Below are 27166 nucleotides of genomic sequence, written 5' to 3'. Positions count from 1 at the left end.
GTCCTTCTGATTTATATTCATACCTCCAATTTTGACCTTATTATGACCAGTTCTGTGCTCTTGAAAGGTGTAGTTTGAATGGTAGGATATTTTTTGTACGTAACACTAGCAAGTCTGTATTTGGAGGCAGCCTTATGTGATTATCACCTTTATCTTCAGAGAAGGGTGCATGCTTTCCAGGAGGTATACAAGAAAGTTCATTAGAGTATGGGAAGAAAACATTATAACTTCACTTTCTATTAAGTTACTATTTCACTAATTTGTATTATTATATATGTTTTAATATGTGTACAAGTACATATAAAATTTACATAAACATTTACTAATAGGGATATACAATAAAAAGGGCTTAGAGACATTTTTAGATAACTAAGCTAATAACCAGTAAAACAATTTCCATATATACCAGAAAAAATAAAATAATGGTGAAAAATACCTAATGAAGCACATATCTTTATTAATTGGCTATTATAGCTCAAGCATTGTACATGTTGTATTGCAATTCCTCACAGAAATGCTACAAAGTACTGTTACACGGGAGGGCGCAGTGGCTCATGCCTGTAATCCCAACACTTTGGGAGGGCAAGGCAGGTGGATCACTTGAAGTCAAGAGTTCAAGATCAGCTGGCCAACATTGTGAAACCCGTTTCTACTAAAAATACAAAAATTTTGGGTGACATGTGCCTGTAATCCCAGGTACTTGGGAGGCTGAGGCAGGAGGACTGCTTGAACCTGGGAGGCGGAGGTTGCAGTGAGCCGAGATCAAGTCACTGCACTCCAGCCTGGGCGACAGAGCAAGACTCCATCTCAAAAAAAAAATGGTATTGTTATCCCCAATTTACAAATGGTGATATAGTTTGGATATGTGTTCCCACCAAAGCTCATGTTGAATTAGCCCCAGTGTTGGAGGTGGGGCCTGGTGGGAGGTGTTTAGGTCATGGGGATGAGTCTCTCATGGCTTGGTGCTTTTCTTATGTTAGTGGGTGAATTCTTGTGAGATCTAGTCATTTAAAAGTGTGTGGTACCTCCTCCCCACTCTCTGTCTTTCCTACTCTCGCCATGTGACATGTCTGCTCCCCCTTCACCTTGTGCCATGAGTAAAAGCTCCTTGAGGCCCTTCCCAGAAGCTGAGCAGATGCTGGCACCATGCTTCCTGTACAGCCTGCAGAACCATGAGCCAATTAAACCTCTTTTCTTTATAAATTACCCAGTCTTAGGTATTTCTTTATGACAATGCAAGAATGGCCTAATACAAATAGAAAAAAAAATCAAGCTCAGAAAGATTAAATAACTAATCCAGAGTCACATAGCTAGTAAGTTTTGGAACCAGGACCCAAAATGGGGTTTATTTGATTCAAAAGCAATGTCTCCATGCTTTCAACTACATACAGTCTGAGCTGCTCTCATTTCTCTACTAAAGTTATCCTAATAACAACATACTGTAAATTGTTAATATGCCGTGATCTGGAATCATAACACAAAACAACATTTACAGAGTACAAAATTGAGGCAACTTGTCTTCTCTTAAAAATTCACATAGGCTGGGCATGGTGGCTCACACCTGTAATCCCAGCACTTTGGGAGGCCGAGGCAGGAGCATCACTTGAGGTCAGGAGTTTGAGACCAGCATGGCCAACATGGTGAAACCCCATCTCTACTAAAAACATTTTTTAAAAAACTTAGCCGGGCATGGTGGTAGGTACCTGTAATCCCAGCTACCCGGGAGGCTAAGGCAGGAGAATTGCTTGAACTCAGGAGGTGGAGGTTACGGTGAGCCAAGCTTTCACCACTGCACTCCAGCCTGGGTGATAGAGTGAGACTCTATCTCAAAAAAAAAAAAAAAAAAAAATTATCATAAATTTTATCTTATATTCAGTTACTTATTTATGTGTGTGTTTTAATATAAAAATAATGCTTTTTATTCTTACTCCAGGAAAGAAACTAAAAACAAAATGTTTAGCCAAAACTTTATACGTACTTAGTGTACCAGGAAGATGCAACAAGTTTTTGCCAGTGTTTTTAGTGTACTCCTTGACACTTAGTCACATATACCCTTGGGATAGTTATACCCGGTATTGGAAGCACCATACCACACAGTGATACTTTCAACAACAGAGGGAAAGAGTGCAATTCCCCAGGATTTCTTCCTCTCCCTCTCAGAAGTCAACATGTTCTTCACATCTTTAACTGGTCCACTTTTCTAGCCTCATATATCTTCCCTACATAGTAGTTGAACCTCTAACTTTTACCTTTTACTGGCTGAAGTAAAGAACTTCCATTCATCAACTTGGTAAAGTGCACTGCTTATTTCAGATGACTGCGATGGCTTACTTAGAAACTAGCTTTGGATAGAATCTGTGTTTAACTGACTCTAACACACACAGTTTTTATATCCTTTTAAATTACTAGAGAACGTGGTGCTCCTTGGGAGGCTGGTTATCAAAGAACCTCATATTTCCAAGGCAATTGCTACAGTGGCTTTATTTAAAATAACGGACATTATCTGACTGCAAGAGTTAACTCTAAGCAGTAGATCTTACTATTTGCCTCTGATAAAACACCACAGAATTGAACAGGTAAGTATCCTGTTGCTTTAAGACTCACTAAAGAAACGTTTAAAGGTGAGTTTTCATTTTTCTGGTCTCTCCCTGTTACATTGTCTATGTTATTTATAAAATTCATCTTGTCTACTATTCTATAAATATGTATTAAATAAATAAAAAAGAAATCGGAGGCTGGGCGCAGTGGCTCACACCTGTAATCCCAGTACTTTGGGAGGCCCAGGCGGGCAGATCACTTGAGGCCAGGAGTTCCAAACCAACCCAGCCAACATGATGAAACCCCGTCTCTACTAAAAATACAGAAATTGGCTGGGCATGATGGTGCATGCCTGTAATCCCAGCTACTTGAGAGGCTGAAGCAGGAGAATCACTTGAACTCTGGAGGTGGAGGTTGCAGTGAGCCAAATTATACCACTGCACTCTAGCCTGGGGGACATAGTGAGACCCCATCTCAAAAAAAACAAACAAAAAAAGAAGTTGGAAAGTATTTTCAAACATGCTGTATTAGCTACAAATATCAGAATATACAAAGGACCAATGAGTCAAACGGATAAGACCAAAAAGTAGATCTCCTTTACCACCTGTTACTCCCTAGCGAATTGCCTTATTTTCTTCATAACAATTATCACAATGTGAAATGATCATCTGTTTACTTGTTTACTTTCTCCCTCTCCACCACCTGATGAAAATATAACATTCATAAGTAAGTGCAAGAGTTTAGGTCTATCTTTTTCAATTGCTATATCTTCAGCCACTTTCACTCTGCATGGTTCATAGGGTGTTCGGCAGATATTTGTTGGAAAAAAAAAAAAAGAATCAATCAAAAGCAGTGAGCTTCCTACCTCTGTTACTGTAAGAATGAAGCCTCTCCATTCTTCCCCACTCTCTGTGTTCTCTGTCTAAAGTTGAAGACAAAAACAGATAAAGCCAAAGAAGGAAACACATGAGTGACTGAGCATAAAATAAATAATTATGGCTGAGTCTAAAATAAATAATTCATTTTCCTTTTTTGGCTTAGAATTACTAATGTGTATTTTTTATGAAATATTTCAATACTATTTTCTTTTGTCAGAAGATGTATAGCTGTAATCTGTTTGCTTACTTAAAACAAATGAACATGTACGAATTTACTCAAAAAAATTAAATGTTAGAAAACTTACTTTTGCAGTATGTCAATTCACAGTGACTCTCTGCATTAGCAGTTAAAATGGACTGGCTTTAAATTCAGGACAACCAAATTTGGAAGTAGAAACTTCCAATTCTTAGCTGTAAGTACTATTACTTGTTATTACCAGTAACAATACCAGGCCAGGGTTGGTAGCTCATGTGTGTAGTCTCAGCGATTTGGGAGGCTGAGGTGGGAGGATCACTTGAGCTCAGGGGTTTGAGACCAGCCTGGGCAACATGGTGAAACCCCGTCTCTACAAAAAATACAAAAAATTAGCCTGGTGTGGTGGTGTCAGGTACTTGAGAGGCTAAGGTGGGAAAGTTGCTTGAACCTGGAGAGTCAAGACTGCAGCCAACATGTTTTGAGCACTTTTAGTGGTAGCTACTATTCTAAGCACTTCACAGGTATTACTTGATTTAACCTTCAAGACAACTTGGCAAAAGGTCCTATTATTTTTGCTTGTTTGATGGTTTTACAGATTTATTCATTTAACATATATTTACTAAGTACCTTTAAGTGCTAAGCACTATTCTACGCACTGGTTTATATCAGGGAACGAAACAAAAATCCTTGTACTCATGGAGTTTAGGGTCTAGCAAGGAACAATAAATAATAAACATAATAGTAAATTTTATAGTGTCAAAAAGAAAGAAATGAGAAAAATTAAAGGTACAGAAGGGTAAGAGAGATTAGGAGTGCAACTAGAGGGTAGGAGAGGGGGAAAAGGTTGCCACTGTAATAAAGTGGTCCAGGTAGGCCTTGATGAGGGGGTTTCATCTGAGCAAAGACGTACTTCTGAGTGAAGAAACAAAGACACAAAAAGGGTAAGTGACTTGCCTATAATCACAATGAATGAATAAAACAGCCCAAATTCAGACCCAAGTATCCAACACCAGTCCTGTGCTCTTCACCATCATATCTGCAAATCATCTGGGAGCTTGCTTAAAATATAGGTTTTGGGTTGGGGAATGGGGGTCCTATTTCCTTAGTACAGGCGATTCCTATTACACGAAAGTTTAGACCAGTGCTTTTCAAGGTCAATCAGTAATCTCCCAGGAAAAGTCTCAGAGTATATCTTATTTAATACATGTTGTTCTCTTTATGTTATTACTGTAGTTACTGGTTGACTTTTATTGGCTCATTTTGAATGCTGATTCAAGAACAACCTTAACAAACACCAGGTGGGATCCCTGACTTTGTCAGAGCGCAGGAGTATCTGGTTTCGTGGTGCTTGTATGCTAAACAAGTGACCATGTCTTTTTATATTCCAATTCAGAAAACTAGCTCTTGGCCAGACGCAAGCAAAAAATATTAACAAAGTATAAGACTTAGCCTGTCTTACAATTTCTCTTTACTTTAGCCACTGGATGTGAAGAATGTTATTTATAACCACAACCCTTTACAGACTACTGTTTCTCCTCACTCACCTTCAGTTGTACTTCCTCTTTGGGCAAAACAAGGGTGAATTTCGCACAATTCTTTTCAGTTGAATTCTGCTCAGTAAGGCATGTGAGGTCTATTATGTCTAATTTGTCAATATACTGCAAAGATAAAGGAAGATCACATTACATTATTTCATGGGTAATACATATTAGTTCTAGCAGGAAGCAAAATAAGTAATAGCTTCCTTTCAACTGATTAGTACTTTGTATGATGCCCTGGTTTTCCTAATCCCAGAGGACATGTGGAAATGTATTATGTGGTGGTGTGCTGAACCTGGCTCACATAGGTTTGCAAAAGCCAATTGTTAAATTTTCAGGAATTTTGTAAGCAGGTTGTTAAACACAGCCATTATTTTAAAAAATTGAATTATATAAACATACCAGTAAATAAATTACATTCAAAGCAAAAGTAATTAAAACAAAATTTGTTACATTCTAATTGTGTTTCTATATTTTACTGTTCTGTATGTTCTTAAGGTTATTTACATCTTCATTTCTGTATGGTGAAAATACCATATAATACTGTGCTACTGTGCTTTTCTTCCCAACTATATGTTCAGTGAGGTCATAGTGATAGGTTGAAATCAGCCATGGTAGGAGTATTTTACACCATGGAAACTGGTAAACCTTACAAATCAAGCTTGATTTATTATTTTGTTGATGTCCAGGGGCAGCACTTTTTTTCTGCAAAAGGCCAAACAGTACCTACTTCAGGCATACATACAGCCTGTTGCACATTCTTTGTTTTTGTTTTTTTCTTTAGAAGCACTTTAAACATATAAAGACATTCTTAGCTCAAAGACTGAACAAAATCAGGCCATAGGCCAGATTTGGCCCATCATCCAGATTATTGGCCCCTGGGGTAGGCTTTAAAAAGTAAAGGAAAAAATGTTAATACGCAGATGAAATAGGTTTGTTGTGTCTGAATCTGTTTCACTGTAAATAGAACAAAAATTGACAAAATATTCTTCCAATTCAGCAAAGAAATTGCTCACATTTATTGATTTTAATAAATACATGATGTTTTAACATACATTATTGTTTTACTTTCTTTTTCCTCTTTAATGTAAATGAAAATATTAGACAATATTCATGTCAAATATCATAATGCATTTATTATGGAAATAGATTTTAAATACCATTTAAATCTCCATATGTCAAATTATGATTGAATTACATTGACAGTTGCTTACCAATGCAAAAGTTAGGCAAAAATCAAGGAAAGCATTCTGTGAGAATGAATTATCTGTATGGACATTACAATAAAGACTATTGTGTATTTTTCTAATTGTGTACTATACATTGTTCATATCTGTAATATTTATAACAAGTTTATGTACATATATATTCATACTGTTTTCCAGAAAACTATTCAACATTTACTACACACCACTGATTATGGCATTCCTATTAAGAAATTCCTATCCTATCCAAGATAATAAAAATATTTGTTCTGAGAAACTGGTCAATTTCCATTCTCTATATGCAACAGGCTTGCCTTCTAGTAGTAGAAAGAACCACCTGTAGTAAGTATAGTAGGGTTTTTATGATATATATTTTTTTACTAAATTAGCCTCATTCTTGAGTTCTTTTTATCTTTTTACATTTCTTTCAACTGTGCCCAATATAACTTATTTTACTGTATATTTGTAAGTCTTATTTTTCTGAGTAAAGTAGGACATAAAAATAGATATGTAATTTTTTTCCAAAGCTATTTCTATATTGATGAGGTTGAGAGTAAGTTTGAGTTGGCCTAGTTATTTTCAATTTAACCATTCCACAATGTATATATACTTTAAAACATCATGTTGTACATAATAAACAATTTTATATGCCAATTTTAAAAATAAATAAATTTTTAAAATATGGAAGGAGAGGCACAAGGGAAGAAAGAATCTAAAATTAAACAAATATTTTTTCTGAGGGATTGTCTAGATCAAACTCAGTGAGTTTTGCTGCAACGAAGGAGGAAGCAACAGAGGAAGAGGAAGCAGTTAGATGGAGTGTGGTAGCCTGATCCATTGATTAGAAGAAAGGAAGTCATATCTTTTTGTTGTTATTTGTATCTTGTGAAGAGGCTTAAACGTCATCTGTCTAACCTCACTGACATCTGATGGCATCTCTGCCAGGGTATCCTTTTATTAGTCATCCAGTCTGTGTTCAAACATCTCTAACATGGAACTCATGCCTCCTGAGCACCTCTGCCTACTAGCCAGTTTTTTCTTGTATTAAGCCACAGCTTTCCTCCAATTTTCATCCATTGCTCCTAATCTCTTCTTTCTGGAGTAACATGAAACAAATTCAGTGACCCTTTCACACGACTTCCTGACAGCCTTTCAAATATTTAAAGGCAGCTTTAAATTCTTCCCTTTTGTAAGATAAAAATCTACACTTCTAACCTTGTCTATCCCAGTGCTTTCTTCTGAGACTATCACTTTAAGAAGTTCCCGAAAGGTCTGTATACTCTTAACAAAAATTGGTAGATGGGCAATTCTGAGTCATTTCATTATAACAATCTCTTCATGGCATGGTGATGAAGAAGGCTGGCTTAGGAGAAGACCTGGACTGTACCTTTCATATTTCCTGTCTGACCTTGTACAATTTCTTAATCTTTAAACTTCACTAATCTCATCTATAAAGCCAGAATTAAAATAGCACCCATTCTGCAGAGTTGTGAGAATTAAATTAGACAATGCATGTAAAATGCCTGAATGCTTACTATGTGCCAGCTACTGTCTTAGGTCCTTACATGTGCTATCTCATTTAGTTATTTTGAGAACCTTATAAAATAGACTACTATTTTTATTCTAATTTTAGAGATTTGAAGACTGTGTTGGAGATCTTTTGTTTGCCCTTTTAGATTCACTTTTATTCCTTCACCACCCAACACTCTGCATCTGGAGAGAGACCTGTATGGACAACATCAAGGAGCTCCGTACCCTTTGAGTTCCTATTGGGTTGGACCACTGGAGAACAGTGGCAGGAGATCTGAAGAGTGAGGGTGGATATTTATTACCCTGTGCAGTTGCTCCCTCAATCAAAGATCATACTCTCCTCAAGGCAGTCATCTCCATACAATTCTCACTACTTTCCCACTCTTTGCTCTCAATCCTAGATGTGGTAATGGACACTGTTGCTAGCCTCAGGGTTTTGTACTATCTTTGTAATTTTCCTACACCCTGCTCACTGCTTTGCATATTTTTTAAAACTTTATTAAATTCTCTTCAAATTGCCCAATTTGAGATGTCTTCTGTTTTCTACCAGTTTCCTGTCTGATAACACTGAGACACAGAGAGGTCGGTAACTGGCCCAAGATTCTGCAGTTAACAGTGGCAGGGCTAGGACAAACACCCAGGCAGGCTGTCGGAAGAGACCAGGCTCTTGATTACTAAGCTTTACTGCCTCTTGCCATGTAGTAAGTGAGCAACAATTGTTAGCTCTCTCACTTACTGTGCATTAGAAAAGGTAAGAATGAAAGCTTTTTTATATTTACGGACATCAGTGGGAAATTGGAATGCACAAAAGAGGAATTAATTTTGTAAAATTTATTATGGCATTTGAAAACATTCTACATTACACGGGTTATTTTTCTGTCTCTTTCATTAGATGTTGGCTTCTAATAATGATGTTCTAAGAAGTATGGGCTACTATATCCAGATCCAGAATGTTTATATTTAATCAAGTTACTGGCTCAGAAAATCTCTTATAAATATAGTGTTCCAAGGTAGGTAAGCATTTGCCACTAAAATGCTATGTCTTATTCCTGGAAGAACTGAAACATACAATCAGAATTTGAAATTAATATGAATAAATAAATCTCAGAATCCCTTTATTGTTATTCTCATGTTTAAGCCCTTAGAAGTCCTGCTTTGTGAAATATGTTTTTGTCTTTTCAGAAAACTTAAATAGTGGCTTTGCATGCTCTGGAGATCGTTTCCTTCCTTTCCAATTTAAATGCATGCTATAGCAAGATAAAAAATGGGAGAAATTGAAGCTATCACTTGGTATTAAGCAATATATGTGCATATGTCTTGTTAAAAATTTTTACTTTGTAACTAAGTTTAGCTATCAGAATCAGAAAGAAAATAATGAAAAGTAAAAAACATGAGTCAATATCTTCTTCTGAATTGCCCAGGAAAATTTGCCATTGTTCCTGTCATCATTGATGGCCTTCACAGATTTAAACTTTCTTTTTTGAATTAATTTTACCAGAGCATCTTTATTCTTGGATGACAGAAAATGCAAAATGAATAATATGCTATGTGACAAGGTTGTATTGGGAAACAATGGAATCAACTGACGTGTTTACTTACTATTGTACTCTTTTTGTCGGTATAAAAGAAAAGTGTAGTTCCTCTCAACTCTGTCCAGTAATGCTCATACTCCTGTGGGAAAGAAATCATAAGCCTTATTTCATTAGTGTATATTCAACTATTTTTCTAATAATATTACTCTTTGTAACTTTCTTAATTGCTTGTGTGATATAAGACGACTTCTTTATCCTGGATAATTCTAATTTTTATAGCTTAATTTTACATTTAATTCTTCTCGTTTTTTGAGATAGGTTCTGTGGTCTCAATATGTCACCCAGGGTGGACTCTCCAACTCCTGGGCTCAAGGAATTCTTCTACCTCAGCTTCCCCTCCAAGTAGCTGGGACTACAGGCATATGCCACCATGCCTGGCTTAGGCTTAACATTTAATTTCCTTCCTTCCTCCCTCCCTCCTTCCTTTTCTTTTCTTTTCTTTTCTTTTCTTTTCTTTTCTTTTCTTTTCTTTTCTTTTCTTTCCTTTCCTTTCCTTTCCTTTCCTTTCTTTCTTTCTTTCCTTTTTCTCTTTTCCTCTTTCCTCTTTCTTTCTCTTTCTTTCTTTCTTTCTTTCTTTCTTTCTTTCTTTCCTTTCTTTCTTTCTTTCCTCTCTTTTTCTTTTCTTTTCTTTCTTTTTTCTGAGTCTGGCTCTGTCACCTACGCTGGAGTGTAGTGGTACAATCATGGCTCACTGCAGCCTTGAACTCCTGGGCTCAAGCAATTCTCCCACTACAACCTCCAGAGTAGCTAGGACTACAGGCCCATGCCACCACTTGATTAAATCATTCTCAAATTTATTTTAGTATAAAGTTTCAGATAAGGATATACAATCATGTGCCACAAAAAGATCTTTTAGTCAATGACAAATTGCCTATATGACAGTGGTCCCATAAGATACAATGGCACTGAAAAATTCCTATCAACTGTCATGATGTTGTAGCGCAATGCATGACTCAGGTGTTTGTGGTGATGATGGCAAACAAACCTACTGCATTTCCAGTCAAACAGAAATATAGGACATATAATTATGTACAGTAAATAATACTTGTTAATGATTAATAAATGACTATATTACTGGTTTAGGTACTTACTACACTATACTTTTAATCATTGTTTTAGAGTGTACTACTTCTACTTTGAAAAAACATAACTATGAAGCAGCCTCAAGTGCATTCTTCAGGAGGTATTCCTAAAGAGGACATTGCTATTATAGAGATGACAGCTCCATACGTGTTATTACCCCAAAGGCCATCCACTGGGGCTGGGCATGGTGGCTCACGCCATAATCCCAACACTTTGGGAGGCTGAGGTGGGCGACTCCCTTGACGCCAGGAGTTCCAGACCAGCCTGAACAACATGGCAAAACCCCGTCTGTATCTAAAAATACAAAAATTAGCCAGGCATTGTGATGTGCACCTGTAATCCCAACTACTCAGGAGACTGAGGCAGGAGAATCACTTGAACCCAGGAGGCAGAGGTTGCAATGAGCCGAGATCATGCAACTGCACTCCAGCCTGGATGACAGAGCGAGACTCTATCACAAAAAAAAAAAAAAAAAGGAATAAGATATGAAGGTGGAAGACAATGATATTGATAATCTTGACCCTGTGTAGGCCTAGGCTAATGTATGTGTTTGTGTCTTAGTTTTAAACAAAAAGCTTAAAAAGTAAAAAAATAAAATAAAGAATTTTAAAAATATAAAAAGCTAATAGAGTACGGATATAAAGAAAGAAAATATTTTTGTAGAGCTGTACAATGTGTTTTTGTTTTAAGGTAATGTTACTACAAAAGAGTCAAAAAGTGACAAAAGTTTATAAAGTAAAATAGTTACCGTAAGCTAAGATGAATTTGTTAATGAAGAAAGAAAAACTTTTTTATAAACTTAGTGTAGCTTGAGTGTATAGTGTTCATAAAGTCTACAGTAGTACCTGGTGATATTCTAGGCCTTCACATTTACTCACCACTCACTCACTGACTTACCCAGAGAGACTACCAGTCCTGCAAGCTCCATTTGTTGTAAGTGCCCTATACAGGTATACCATTTTTTCTTTTATACCACATTTTTACTCTCTTTTGCTATGTTTAGATAAACAAATACTTACCTTTATTTTACAACTGCCTACACTATTTAATACAATAGCATGCTATACAGGTTTGTAGCCAAGAAGCAATAGGCTATATCATATAGCCTAGGTGTGTAATAGGCTATACCATCTATGGTTGCATAAGTATACTCTGTGATGTTCACACAATGATGAAATCACCTAACAATGCATTTCTGAGAATGTGTCCCCATTGTTAAGTGACTCATGACTGTAATTTGATTTTGTGTTTAAATAGTTCATTTTCTAAAACTTTCCTCATTGATTTAGGACTTTTTATGCAATTTCAGTGGAAGCTTACACATGTCAGATGGACCAATGAAGGGCCCAGGATAGGAAAAGCATATAGTATCTACCTTCTAGGACAGATGAAAGAATTTAATGAATTAATACATGTAAAGCACTTAGCAGAGTACATGGCTCATAGTTGGGGTTCAATAAATAGTACATATTATTGACAGATAAAGAAAATGTGAGAAATTGATAATTTAACACCATCAAAGCTGAACTTTAAAATCCAAATCTTATTCATGTGGTGAATATTTAATTATTAATACATTCATATTACTCTGGATTCTACAGAAATATGACTTTTGAAGTTTAAAGTACGTAAATAACCTAGTCAAACTCCCATTTCATTCAAGTGAATTTATTTAAATAAATACAAAGAGTGACTATATTACAAAAGAATGGCAAGTAAGTTTTAAAAATAAAACCCTTTCACATCTAAAGATTTACCTTCATATGCGACTTTTTCCAAAAGTGTGTTTTTAAAAATTCCAATTATTTTAATAAACATGTTAATCATTCCTTCCTTTATGGTTTGATAAGCTGATGTTTTACAACTTATTGAACCATCATGACATATATTGGCGATTAATATAAGAAAGTTATATAAAGGGTTCTCTTTTATTGTGCATGTGAAGATACTTTGTTTTATGGTATTTTGTGTCTATTCAATATTGACATATCCTTTATGTTTTTTAACCAGTATGTTTGTCAGCTCTTCAGAATTTATATGCTTATTTTCTCAAATAGTGACAACTCTATAAGTCAATCTTGCTTTTAATTCCCTGGCTACCAGGAAGCTCAAGATTAAATTCATTTTGAACTACAATCACCTTTTTTTTCTTATGTTTTTGGTAGAATTCTTTTCTTTCTTTGTCTTCATGGCTAATAAGATAGTATATCAGTTAGCTTCTCCCATGTAACAAGTCACCCTGTAATTTAGTGGACTAAAATAAAGCAAATTATTTCTCTTTCTCATCATTCTATGGTTGGCTGATGACCTTTCTGCTCTGGGCTTGCTTGGCTATGGCTGAATGGTCTAAGGTGGCCTCACTTACTTGTCTAGGGTCTTAGCTGGGAAGGCAGGAATGACGGGGAAGAGACGGACCACTGGAGTCTCACTCTATCTGCTCTCTTATCCAGTCAGCTAGCCTAGACTTGACACAGGCTGGCAAAAGGATTCCCAGGAAAAAGAGAGAGCAGAACCCAATGGGCAAGCTTATTCTAAGCCTCTGCTTGTGTCACATTTACCAACACATGTCACAAAACCCAATCCAGATTCAAAGGGTAGAAATTTATTGTTTGCTATAAGTTCAATTTTTAAAAAATAGAATAAAGATTAGAGAAATAGATTCAGCCTCTTTGTAGGATGAGCAGAAAAGTCATATTTCAAAGAGAGGTACATACGGTTAAGACTTGAACAAATTGGTAGTGTGACTGCAGCAGTCAACCTAAGGGGCACATTGGAATTTGGGACAATATATCTTTGTTCAAGCCCTGCTGTGTTTTCACTCTGTCCTCCCCCAGGTTGAGAACTGCTTATAACATGTAATGAACCTGCTGATGCCTCTTGAACCACGAACAAATTACCATTGAAAAGAACAGTTCAAAAGGGCATATGATTGGAGGATCAGCCAATAAATGGTCCTCAAAGAAGCAGTTATAAAACTAGGCAAAGGGATTCTCTCTCTTGTCTGAAATTGAGATGCCCAATATATACCTGACACATCTCAGAGCCAAGAAGTTGAATAGGACAAGAAAACACATCTTAATTTCAACCCCATCCAAAGTCTTTTCTTTCCTTCTTTTTACATAGGATGTAAAGTGTTATTGCTAAAACAGTATCCCTTTACCTGTCTTTCTACCACCTTCTTATACTTTCTAATCCATTAATCTACTCTATTTTTATTTCATTTTATTTTTTGATGGAAGTCTCACTTACTCTGTTGCCCAGGCTAGAGTGCAGTGACATGATCTTGGCTCACTGCAACCTGCTCCCCTCTGGGTTCAAGCAATTCTACTACCTCAGCCTCCCCAGTAGCTAGGACTACAGGCATGTGCCATCATGCCCGGCTAATTTTTATATTTTTAGTAGAGATGGAGTTTCACCATGTTGGGCAGGCTGGTCTCTAACACCTGACCTCAAGTGATCTGCCCACTTCAAACTCCCAAAGTGCTGGGATTACAGGCATGAGCCACCATGTCCAGCCTACTTTCTTATCTATTCTGCTCAGTGCGGCCAGGGTGAATTATCTCCTTTGCAGAGAGTAGGACTGAGTATGTAATAGGTGTGTTTGGGAGGCAGCAAGCTCAACTCAGCCCCTTCCTGTTCTCTCTCAACTCAGTCTACCAGGAGAGAGGGAGTATACTGCTGTGTTCCCTGCCATGTGGTAAAGGGCCTCCAAGAGGTTCAGGCTTGTGGTTCTTAATCTGAGTCAGTGACTTGATGTAGCTCAAGGATACCCAAATCTGGAGTAATATATTAGCACAGCTTTGGCCTTAATTCTAAACTACACATTGATAATTTGTCAGTAATAAAAGTAACTAACTGATCTTCATTTGTGTGATTTCTGTGTCTGGCTGGCTTCAAACTTGGGAGAAGAAAAATTCTAATAAAAGAGTATATAAAAAATGGAAAGAGAGGAAAGAGAGCCAGGTGCGGTGGCTCATGCCTGTCATCCCAGCACTTTAGGAGGTTGAGGCGGGCAGATCACCTGAGGTCAGGAGTTTGAGGCCAGCCTTGCCAACATGGTGAAACCCTGTATCTATAAAAATATGAAAATTAGCCAGAGTAGTGGTAGATACCTGTAATCCTAGCTACTCGGGAGGCTGAGACAGGAGGCTCTCTTGAACCCAGGAGGTGGAGTTTGCAGTGAGCAGAGATCGCGCCACTGCACTCTAGCCTGGGCGACAGAGCAAGACTCTGTCTCGAAAAAAAAAAAAAAAAAAAGAATAAAAAAGCAGTTGGGGTTGGTGGAAGAAAAGTGGGTGTGACTGCCTATGGTGCTTCTTTTTAAAATTATGAAAATGTTGTGAAATTAGATACTGGTGATAGTTGTATAAGTTTGTGAATATATCAAAAGACACTGAATAATAATAATTATTGTGTCTCCTATATGAGAGTTCACTTTAAGGGACCAAAAATAGGAGTACCCCATAAACACAACCCCACCTCCTGCTATTGCTCCATAGGGTTGTTAAATAATTGAATGGACTAATAATGTATGTATGTAAAGCACCTAAGACCTGGGACATAGCAAGTATTTAATAAATGTTAGGCACTTTAAAAAAAGAAAAGAAAAGAAAAAGAAGAGCATTGCCTCAACACTCACATTATTGGCAAGAACTTTGCATTTTTTATTAGTCACATAATACTTCTTCCATGTGGTGCTTTGTATGTGTGGGTGTGATAGCAGTATCTAAAAATTTCTAACATAGGTCTCTTTCAATGACAATATGTATGAGAAGGAGGAAATATTTTGTAAACCAGAATAATGAAACCTGTTGTCATTCCTATGTAAAATCACCCTTTCATGTTTTCTCAAATAAAGAGATTTAAGAATCCATTGAGAAATCTGGCTTGAGAAGGTGCTAATATATACTAGCACTATGATCAGACAGCCGTTCTGTAAAAACCATACGGGAGTGACTAGTTTGTTTCACTCTATTAAAAAATACTTGAACTTTCTCAGATCTGACTTATAATTACATAACAAAACAATTAAAATTTGTCTTGCAAGTTGGTTTGTTTCTTTGCTTATCAGACCAACTCTTTTTAAGGCTTCCCCACCCTGCGTTAATGGTAAATCTCTGCAATGAAAGGAGTAAATCAAGGCTATCCTGTTTTTTGGAGCTAGGAAGCAGGTGAGGAAGAGTGCAGGAGGAGATGGGAATGTAGAGAATGCATATTGTTCCGAGAACTTTATCATCTGTGTAGTTTGTTTGTTTTGAGATGAAGTCTCCTTCTGTCTTCTGTCGCCCAGGGTGGAATGCAGTGGTGTGATTTTGATCTCTGCTCACTGAAACCTCCGCCTCCCAGGTTGAAGCCATTCTCCCACCTCAGCCTCCCAAGTAGCTGGGATTACAGGCACATACCACCATCCCTGGCTAATTTTTGTGTTTTTAATAGAGACAATTTCACCGTGTTAGCCAGGCTGGTCTCGAACTCCTGACCTCACATGATCTGCCCGCCTCAGCCTCCCAAAGTGTCATTTGTGTAATTTTACTAAAGTATGGCTTCTAAGGTTTAGTCCACCTCCAGGACTGTATGATTCCTGGAGGAAAAAAATACAAAAGAAAACCCTGAAGTCAAAGCGTACCACTCTGTTCATCTTCCTAATCGGCCTCATAAGTACAGTATTACCCTGCCATAAGGTATAAAAACTAGCATTACTGATAACCAGTAAAGGTTTATTGAATTCCCTCTGTATGTACATGCAGACCTCCATTGTACTACTGAAAAAAAATTGTAGAGGTGTTCAATCTCAAAAGAACAATATGAATTGGGTAGAGTTAAATAGGGAAAAATGGGAGTTTTATGGGTAAGCAAACATACATAGTTGTGGAAAGGATTAAGGATTTATTAAATGGGAGGAAAAACAAGTATAAAAGCACTGAGTTGAAAGCAAAGACAGCCCTTTAGGAAAAGTAAGGTTACAAATAGCATTAGACTCTGTGAACTGCAAACACAGCTGCAAACCTAAGGACAGACCAAACTGGTATTCAGTATGCAGAGACTTACAGGTCACAGTCTTGATTTCATTTCTGATAAGATGTAATAAATACACGTATAAGCTGAGTCATTTATAAATATCAATCTCAATAAAAAACATCTAGGTACCTATTCATATCTAGAGAAATACTTAAAAATTAAAAAAATTAATTTGGAAGGACATATCTTTGGAATGAAGCACAAACTTTTTAAACAATCGTTTTGTGTTAAATTACTGACATAAGAAAAGAGACTAAAATAAGGCTTCTGAATTTATCACTAGCTTAACTAGGAAACCTGCAATCAAATGGAATTAGAACTTGAGTTTCAGAAGCAGCATAGTCAAGTGCATCACAATCAAATCCAAGCTAGCCTCCTTAATGGAAGAGGAACCTTGAATAAACTCTGTGGCCAGAACTCACTCATTTGTTTATTTGGGGTTGTTTTAGAGAAACAGGGTCTCGCTCTGTTGCTCAGGCTGGGGTGCAGTGGTGCAATCATAGCTCACTGCAGCCTCGAACTCCAGGGCTCAAGTGATCCTACCACTTCAGCCTCCCGAGTAGTTGGGAATACAGGGTGTGCCACCACACCTGGCTAATTTTTTGATTTTGTAGAAATGGGGTTTTGCTATGTTGCCTAGGCTGATCTCCAACTCCTGGCCTCAAGCAATCCTCCTGCCTTGGCCTTCATAAGTGCTGGGATTACAAGCATGAGCCAGCATGCCCCACCTACTCACTCATTTGTGAAGTGAATAAAATAATTTCTACCCAGAAGAGTTACTGTAAGGATCAGAGTGACAGAACACTAAGAGCCTAGAATGGTATCCATTGTATGTTATACCTCAAAAGGTTGTACTCATTATTATATAGTCCACTTAGTCATTGGAGTAACCTATTCAGCTATGCAAGAGAGTAATTATTCTTTTCAGAAAGGAGGGAACAGATTTTAAAATGTGAAGGAATAGCCCAAATTCTAGAATTGGACTGATACTTTTATCTCTTGACTCCCCAGTGCTCTTTTCTCATTAATATAACTAGCAAAAATGAATTAACTAGCAAAAATGAATCACAATGCAAGCTCCAGTTAAGTTTCTCTTCCCCTCTCCCCAATAAAAAGCTCTCATTCTTTCTTTTTTTGTGAGCAAATAAAGTACATTTACCTAAGGAAGAACGTTGTGTAGTGGTCTCCAAAATGGGATGCATAAATTCCAAAGGTGTGCAAGATGATTCATTGGGAGAGAAAATTTTAGAATATTTAATTATATTTTATGTTTCTTAATTCATTTTTTATATATCTTAATTTACATGGAGTAATAGTATGGGACTATATGTGTTTATAATTTCTAAATGAATCAATATTATTATGTTAAGGATCTGTGCTCAAAATATTTCCCTGAAAGGAGTGTGTTATTTTAAAATTCGGAGATTACTGCCATAGAGAACTGTGTGTGAGCACAACTTAGACAGCCCTAAAAAATTTCCTTTTTTTTTTCGAGACGGAGTTTCGCTCTGTCACCCAGGCTGGAGTGCAGTGGCACGATCTTGGCTCACTGCAACCTCTGCCTCCCGGGTTCACATTCTCCTGCCCCCAGCCTCCCAACAGCTGGAATTACATGCAGCCACCAATGCCCAGTTCTTGTGTTTTTAGTAGAGACAGAGTTTCACTAAATGAATTAGAGGTGAGTAGAAGATTAACTCTAGAGGGAATAATGATTTTGATATAGCATGATGATCCCATTATGCTGCGTTCAGGTTCATTAAGTCATATTATACACGTTTGTCTTTGAGCACTTTGTGACGGAGTCTCACTCTGTAGTCCAGCGCTTGAAGCGCGCTATCCGGTTCGCCACCATCGCCCCGGCCCCAGGTTCACTTTATCTTCCCGCCCTCTGCCTTCCCAGCAGCTGCTGGGACTACAGGTTCCACCCCCTGTCGCCTGCCACTTTGACTTCAGTAGATGGTTTCACCGTGAAAGCCAGCCACGCATGGTCTCGTCTCCTGATCTCTATCCGCCTCCGCCTCAGCCTCCCAAAGTGCTACAGGGATTATAGAGCCACCGCTACCCGGGTCAACACTAATACCATGCTTTTAACTTTAGCACATCACAGATTGAAGCGAATTCACGGTGATACTGTCTAAACTCTCTCTTATTTTCTTTTTCTTTTTTCTTTCTTTTCTTTTCTTTTTTTTTTTTTAAGATAGAGTCTCGCTTTGTTGTCAGACTAGAGTGCAGTGGTGCGATCTCGGCTCACTGCAACCTCTGCCTCCCGGGTTTCAAGTGATTCTCCTGCCTCAGCCTCCCTAGTAGCTGGAACCACAGGCATGTGCCGCCACAGCCAGCTAATTTTTGTACTTTTAGTAGAGACGAGGTTTCACCATGTTGACCAGGTTGGTCACGATCTCCTGACCTCGTGATCTGCCCACCTGGGCCTACCAGAGTGCTGGGATTACAGGCATGAGCCATGGCGCCTGGCCCACCCAAACTCTCTCTTATTTTCAAACGGTCCCAGAAAAAAATGAGCAATTTTCCCGTTTGTAAGAACTGCGAGGCCATTGGTATTCCACTGTGGCATTTAATAGTTTTTATTATCAAATACATCTTCCTGGTTAATCCAGAATCCTAGTGATGTGGTTTAAATAAATCTTCCCACATTATCTTTTCCATAAAGATTATGTGTTTTTCATGGGTTCTTGACCTCAGATTTAGAAACCTTCTAGAATTGCATGCAAAGTGGTATACGTTGGTACATTTTCCTGGGGAAAAGCTCTTTAAATACTTAAAAGTGCCCCACAAAAAAATGGCTAAGAAACACCTCTCAACATTTAATGCCTTTATAGAACAGTTTACTCTTCAGTTATATTTTTTCTAGTTTAAATGTTCTGAATGACTTCGGCAGAGACCCAACTTTACATTCTGCAGAGCCTCTCAACTTCCTCCAGCCAGTCAGTTCCGAAGATTATTTGGCTATATACCTTTGGCTCACCTTCTGTTCAAAGATTCCCTGGCACTTTGCTGCCAATTGCTTGGAAATTCCACTTATTTTCCTTAGATTTTTCTCATAGGTACTATTTCCAAGTACTCTAATTATCACCATGCTCACTCTCCTTTGAGCCATATTACTTGTAGACCTCAAACTAATTTTAGCACATCAATAAGAATATGGTAAGTGATGAAAGGGTAAGAGAATGAATCTAACCTTTAGTGTGAGCCAGGTGTTTTACATATGCTATCCCTGAAACCACAACATAAGTAGGCATTATTGTCATCCTCTTGCTCTCTTCTCCCTGACATACAAGTAAAAGGTACTTTGTAGCCTAACTCAGTGGCCCACACCTGTAATTCTAGCATGTTGGGAGGCCAAGGTGGGCAGGTCGCTTGAGTCCAGGAGTTTGAGACCAACCTGAACAACGTGATGAAACCCTGCCTCTATAAACAATACCAACATTAGCTGGGTGTGGTACGCACTTGTAGTCCCAGGTACTCAGGAGGCTGAGGCAGGAGAATCACCAGAGCCGGGGATGTTGAGGCTGCATGACTAGTGATTGCACCACAGCACTCCAGCTTGGGCAACAGAGGAGACACTGCCACACACACACACACACACACACACACACACACACACACACAAAGGTACTTTATTATAAATTCAAATAGAAACACAAGTTAATTTCATTGGAAATATTTATGCCTATGGTTATTCATTCTGCTTCAAATAATGCTTTCTAAGAGAAGGTAAAGAGTAGAAATTCAGTAAGGAAGACATCATTCCTACTATATTAAGCCTCTTGAAAATAAAATCTTTGTGTTTTTTTCATATTCTCCAGAAATAAAAGTGATGCTTGGTGCATAGAAGGCACACAATAAATGCTGAGTGAATAAATTGCTTGAACACCTACTGTGTCCCAGAATGTGCCTTAGGAGGCAAGTAGCAAGTAGTGTACTCTCTATCTTATAGTTGAAGAAACAGTCTCAAGGAGATTGAGCAACTTGCACAAGATAACGAGCAGTAAGTGGCAAAACCATCAGATAAAGACACTCTAAAATTCTTATTCTTTCTGCTAACCATACCAATGACGTGCCTTCTTTAAGCGTTTTTTAAAGAACTGCTATCATAAACAGTTATTACAAACACCTTGGAAAACATTCAGTGAACAATCAAATTTAAATTACAAATTAGAATTTTTTTTTTTTTTCTCAACTTCCCTTTCCTGGCAAAGTGTGACTATGTGGCTTACCTGTGGTGACAAGATTGAATTTACATTAAAAGCATGTAGGAACAACCTGAAAATATTCTAATATAACTGAAAGATAATTATTTATGCATGTTTAACATCCATAACAGAATACAAATTACCATGTCCTTACTCTCAAATAGTAAATGGTCTGATTATATATGTAAGAAATATGAATATGCTATTACAGATTTTTCATATATATAATTTTTCCATAAGTATTCATAAATCCTCAGAAAATATGTTTTATCGTCATTAAACATTTCTGATGGAATTTCTGAAAACCTTAAAATTTTTCTAGTTTTAGTCAATATAAAATTTCATAAAATTTGACCTAAGTTAATGATTTTTTTCTTTAATAACAGGCAATTTTGGGCTCATTTCTCTAATTAATTTCAAGTCATCCATAATTACCATTTTAAAAGTAATGATTTTAACTAACTATAAGTTTTAATTATTACATTTAAAAATACAGAATGCTTCATGGATTTTCTTAGAGCAAAGGTATTTGTGTAGCTTAGTGTACTTAATATCCACAGTAGTACCCCAAAAATTAAAAGCCACTATCTTGAATAGTATTTTAGAACACATAACACTATATAATGTTAAACAGTACGAACTTTGTCATTTTAACAATTTTTACAAAAGCCATTTTTAATAATTTGATCATTATAAACTTCAAATGACTGAGAACAGGAGCAGGTTTAATTTCAATAATGATATTTTATCTTAATGGTACATCTCATCATTGAAGCATAGCAATAAATTGTGGAGAAAATACAGGAAACATTTTATCTCCCAAGCCAAAGTCTTCTGTGATATTTAAATTCTTTGGAATTCTTTGTAAATTTAGCTTATTGAATTTTTTATATTAGTGCCTTAATATTACAACCTGTGTTATTATACATATTATATATTCATAGACATACAGGTTTAAGCCAGACATTGTATTTAAATTATGAAAAATTGGAATCATTTCTGAGCTCAAAGAAGAGAAGATGATTTAATTTCAACAGAAACAAGGGGGTCTCAACACATCACATCACCATGAAATAAATATTAAATTAAAAGAGAAGTCTTAGGTTTAACATTATCATGTATAGACTCACCCGGTATCCTGACCGCTTGACTAACAAAAAACCTTCAAAGTACAAAGGTAGAGCAGTAATCTTTAACCTTTCCTGGAAGATCCTGCGAGGGGCTGGTTTTGGGGGCTTCTTAGCCATCATACCCCTCTCTTTGGTGTGTGGTTTGGTTTCTCGTCTCAAACAAAATGAAATCCTCCTTGTGTGAGAGGAAAAGGCAACTGTTCAAAGAGGAAGTCCAAAATTGCTTTTTAACCACCAACAGGACACACACAGACACACACACACACACACACACACACACACACACTTTTTTTTCCATTACTTTTTGTGAGGTAAGAAAGAACAGGTGTAATCTGACTTTTAGAGAGCAATCTCTGGGTAATCTACATGTGCTTATATTTAAAGCAGCAAAATAAACAGAAGATTAACATCACCGAAGATGAAAGAAACAGGTGTAGAGATTGTGAACTTTAGGGGAGACATCAAGAACATAGTTATTCTTTCTACCTTTGTTTTTGTTTATTGCTGTCCATTTTTATTTGCAGAAGACATGACTTGAATAAACTCTGCTTCATTAAAAATTGCTTCATAGAATAATTTTATTAGTACTATTTCTGTTGGTTAAATATTTCAGGGCCAAGTTTTTTGTAAATAAAAAAAATAGTTCTATCTCATGCCCGTTTGATGCTTCACTAAATATAAACCACAGTTATGGGAACATGGAATATGGAATTTTTTTCTTTTTTTATTTTTGCCAGTAGGTATTCCAAGTACATGAGTTCACAATGAATATTTAGTACTATGTTTTGAATGTGTCCTCCAAAGTTTGTGTGTTAGAAACTTAATCCCCAATGCAACAGTATTTAGAAATAGGACCTTTAGAAGGGGGTTAAGTCATGAGGCATCTGCCCTCATGAATGAATTAATGAATTAATGCTGTGGGAGTGGGTTTCTTTCTCTTTTTTTCAGAGGCAGGGTCTTGCTGTGTTGCCCAGGCTGGAATACACTGATGCAATCACAGCTCACTGCAGCCTTGACCTCTCAGGCTCAAACAATCCTCACATATCAGCCTCCCAAGTAGCTGGGACTACAGGGCAAGTGCCACCACTCCTAGCTAACTTTTTCATTTTTTGTATAGACAGTATCTCCCTATGTTGCCCAGGTTGGTCTCGAACTCTTGGGCTCAAGCGATTCTCCTGCTGTGGCCTCCCAAAGTGCTGGGATTACAGGTGTGAGCCATTGCACCTGGCCTGGAAGTGGGTTTTTTATAAAATCAAGTTTGGCACTTTCTGGCATGCTATCACCCTCTCTTGCTCTTCTATCTTCTGCCATGGAATGATGCCGCGTGAAGGTCCTCATCAGATGTTGGCTTCCAGCCTCCAGAACCATGAGCCAAATACATTTCTGTTCATTATAAGTTACCAGTCTGTGAGTGTTCTGTTACAGCAACACAAAGGAGTCTAAGATATTTGGCAAAAAATATCTGGCAGAGAAAGCTGTAAGTTTTCAAACTTTTATTTTGTTCTTTTTGCTTTCTGAGCTGCAGACCATTGATTCATGGATGGAGTTCATGAATACTATTGATACTATGATTCATGGATGGAGTTCCCACAGTTATCTAGTGAGATTTATAAAGCTATACTGGGGCCAAAGTGCACTCAATGGTTGCATGTAGGAAATGGCCCTTAAGAGATTGGATTTGACCTAGCACAGTGCAGGAAATGATGGGAGAAAAGAATATTAGAAGGAATTTTGATTTGTCTTACAGGGGTCCTACAAATTTCTACCATTGCCTATTTCACACTCAGTATTTCAGAACTACTCTAGATTTAGAACAGCCTGGGCCCAGTGAGACCAGCCTATTATTAGAAATCAGAGCAAGCCAGGAGTCTTCAGTCTGATTCTCCTTTCCTAATGGAGAGACTGCATGGTTTTCTCCACCAGTGTGGGTCCCACTGATCCTGCAGTGGGATATGAGATGCCAAATTGTCTACAAAGTAAGGTAGAACAATACAGACTGATTATCAGTAAGTTAGAGGAGAGTGTTCAGATGTATTATCAAAATGAAAACAGCTAGAGACAGACATAGGGAGTTGAAGATCCAAAATTACTGCTTTGCTTTTATAAGTTTAGACCTGCTTCTTGCTACCCAACCTTCAAATAATAAAATATAAGTCCAACTTAATTTTTTGAGACAAAAACCATAACTATTTTTTTAGTTTCAGTATACTAAGAAAGTGACTTGAGTAACGGGAAAACCTCCTGATTGAATATATGATCTAATCCACTTTCTTGGCAGCTGTTAGTTGTTGTAATACAGGGGGGAAGTGAAAGGAAGGATTAAGAATTGAAAAATGAAAAGAAGCAGCAAGGACAGAGAAAGATAGAATGCTGGGGATCATCAGTGATTAGATACTGACTTTATGGCCAGAAAGTTTCATAGGCAAGAGAAAATAATACCTCTAGAAAAATGTAAAGAGGAGTTTTTTTTTCTTGTTGTCAAATAAACACTTGGTTATGTTTTTTTGCCTTTAAAAAAATAAGCAACAATTTAAAAACAGCTAATCAGACGCGGTAAGTTACTTTGGTCTACTGATTTATACATCAAATTCATTTTTAATATACCAAGAATCTCCCTAAAAAAGACTACAAAATGCAAAAATCTTTCTTAAACAATATTAACCGGTTAGTCTTGTCTGCAATTACTAGTATCATTGTACCACTGCACCATTACAATGGAAATCCTCTTACAGATATCTCAAGTCTTAGGCAGTGAATAATAAATTTGTAGGTAAGGAAATACAGTAGAAAATATGTTTGGACATAGGGCTGAAGCTAATTTTGCACTAACTGGCTCTTGAGACCTTGAACAAACCACTTGACTTCTCTAGTATCATAGCTTCCTCACCTATACAATGAGGCGATGGACTACATGACTTATTGTCTGAAGAGCTGCAAAAGGCTTTTAAGTGGTCTCCTAGTTTCCACTCTTTTTCTTCTCCAATTCATTTAAAATTCAGCCTAATCAAGATACTCCCCTACTGAAAAGACTTTAATGGATTTTCATTGCTTTTGAGATTTCTTTTTAAAATTTTTTCATTGAACATTGAATATTTATTGAATACCAACAATGGGCTCAAGCATGGCACACTGGTCCTTCATAGCAGGGCCCTTTTAAATAATAACTCCTCAAAATACCCTTTGCTCTGGTAATTTCATTTATTCTCAGTTGCCTGAATACCCTATGATCTTCCCTATCTCCTCATGCCTTTTTAGTCACTGTACTCTGCTTAGATGCCCCTCCTTCCCTTTGTTTATATGGTAATGTCCTACTCATCCTTCAAGATCCAGGCTGAATCTATCCTTAATTCTGAAGATTTACTAATTTCCTGAATCTTTCTTCACCCTCCCCCCACACACAAAAAAAAGGTTATTACTCTCATTTCTGCTTTCCCAACGCACTTTGTATGATTTCTTTTTTATAGCATTTGTCCTATTGTAGTTATTTGTATACATTCAGTATCAATAAGAAACAGTTTTTCCAAGGGAAAGATTGTGTTGAAGTAGGGGTTGGTTATAAGTAGATTGCAATATCATTTATTTACTGAATAGCTTCCAGATAAAAAATATGATTCTAGTTTGGAGAATTATTAGCTTCCATTGTGACAGGAGTTTCCTTTTTTCTGATATATGTGACTATTGGTTGACATATGATTCTTGTGTTGCCTTGTAGAATAATCATGTTACTATTAAACTATTGGAGCCCAATATTACAGCCATCGGTAGCATCTGTGTCACAGAAGATTGTTATAAATCAGGTTTTATGTCAAATATAACTTAACGACTTTGGGTAAAGTATAACAGTTAACTCATATAAACCAAAATGTCAGTGATCTATTGAATCCTCTATGTTATAATGTCATTTGAGTAAAAATCCACATTTTTTACAATAATTGAGGATCTCTAAAATACTTTTCTATCCATTTATTAGTACTGAATCAATCAAGTCTGAATAGGAGGCTCCAACTCTGCTCTAGTATTTCCACATTTCTGACCTTTGTTTTACTTAATATTTATTGATGATTTATTGCCATATGCATTATAATTTGCGTTAGTATATTTAGAAGATATTTTAATTGAATGCATTTATTTTTATAACTCATACCTGAAGAATACAGCTTTAATTTTAACCACTGCATGAAATGCTTATAGCTTATCAATGGCTGGTATGAATCCAATACCATCTTTATTATGAGTAAATTTTTTATTACTATTGATAGAATTAAGCCACATTTTCTTTTTCTTTTCTTTTCTTTTTTTGAGACTGAGTCTTGCTCTGTCGCCCAGGCTGGAGTGCAGTGGCATGATCTCAGCTCATTGCCACCTCTGCCCCCCGGATTCACACCATTCTCCTGCCTCAGCTCCTGAGTAGCTGGGACTACAGGTGCTCACCACCACACCTGGCTAATTTTTTGTATTTTTAGTAGATACGAGGTTTCACCATGTTGGTCAGGCAGGCTAGTCTCGAACTCCTGACCTTAAATGATCCATCCGCCTTGGCCTCCCAAAGTGCTGGGATTTATAGGCATTAGCCACCACACCCAGACAAGCAGCATTTTCAGTGGAGAAAATGCACATTGTAATACCACAACTCCAGAGATTATCAGACATACAATATGGAGTTTCCTACTCCTTTGCTTGAGACATAGTGAGCCATTGTGACTCAGAAAATGTTTCCCTTAAGTCTTTTGAAACAGAAAAAAAAGGTAGGCAATCATTGTTACAGAAGTGATATTAGTAGCTCTGTCAGAACAGTTTAATTTACTAACCCTTATAATTTTCAGTGCAAAGAGTTGCAACTGGGATGATAAGAGCCTTTCCTAGTTATGTATTTTCAAACTACTTTTGTAGTGGAAAATATCACTTTTATTACTGAGAAGTAGTTTTTGGATGCCAGGTAAATACAGGACACTGGTTTTCGTACTAGGTAACTCACAGAATAATGGTAACTTTAATGGAAACTAGAAATTCAGAGTGGGGAGATAGTTTGGGGGGTAGAGGGATAATGAATTCAGTTTTAACCATTTCAAACTCAATGTATACAAAGGTTAAGTCTATGTTTTCTCTTTTATTTCTCATCCTTCATGGCTTCCTTAGGGAATAAGGTGGATTGGTGCTTACCATCATTCCAAACCCTTCTAGTGTGCTTTTCTTTATTGCAGAGGCTAAAAAGATAAAATCTACATTTCTCAGACTTCTTTGCAGCTA

At 37.0% G+C, this 27166-nt stretch overlaps 1 protein-coding gene across 3 annotated transcripts in view; it reads right to left on the bottom strand.

Annotated features, from left to right (window-relative positions):
- The window catches only part of STAP1 (signal transducing adaptor family member 1), a 46919-nt gene extending 24769 nt beyond the window's left edge, over positions 1-22150 (bottom strand). The window contains exons 1-4 of one of the 3 annotated variants that reach the window (XM_021938582.2): positions 21920-22149; positions 9485-9556; positions 5157-5270; positions 3404-3460 (exon numbers count right to left, since the gene is read on the bottom strand). In XM_021938582.2, coding sequence (XP_021794274.2) covers positions 3404-3460; positions 5157-5270; positions 9485-9556; positions 21920-22039 — 363 coding nt within the window. In that variant the 5' untranslated portion in view covers positions 22040-22149. Of the gene's footprint in view, positions 1-3403; positions 3461-5156; positions 5271-9484; positions 9557-21919 lie in introns of all 3 variants that reach the window. The other 2 variants (XM_021938580.2, XM_021938581.2) reach the window with 2 other exon arrangements.
- Between the last annotated feature and the right edge of the window lie 5016 nt (positions 22151-27166).

Source organism: Papio anubis, chromosome 3, assembly GCF_008728515.1.
Source record: "Papio anubis isolate 15944 chromosome 3, Panubis1.0, whole genome shotgun sequence".
In the NCBI taxonomy this organism is placed as follows: Eukaryota; Metazoa; Chordata; class Mammalia; order Primates; family Cercopithecidae; genus Papio; species Papio anubis.
The sequence above is the reverse complement of the archived record's forward strand: the minus strand, read 5'-3'. Positions and strand labels throughout refer to the sequence as shown.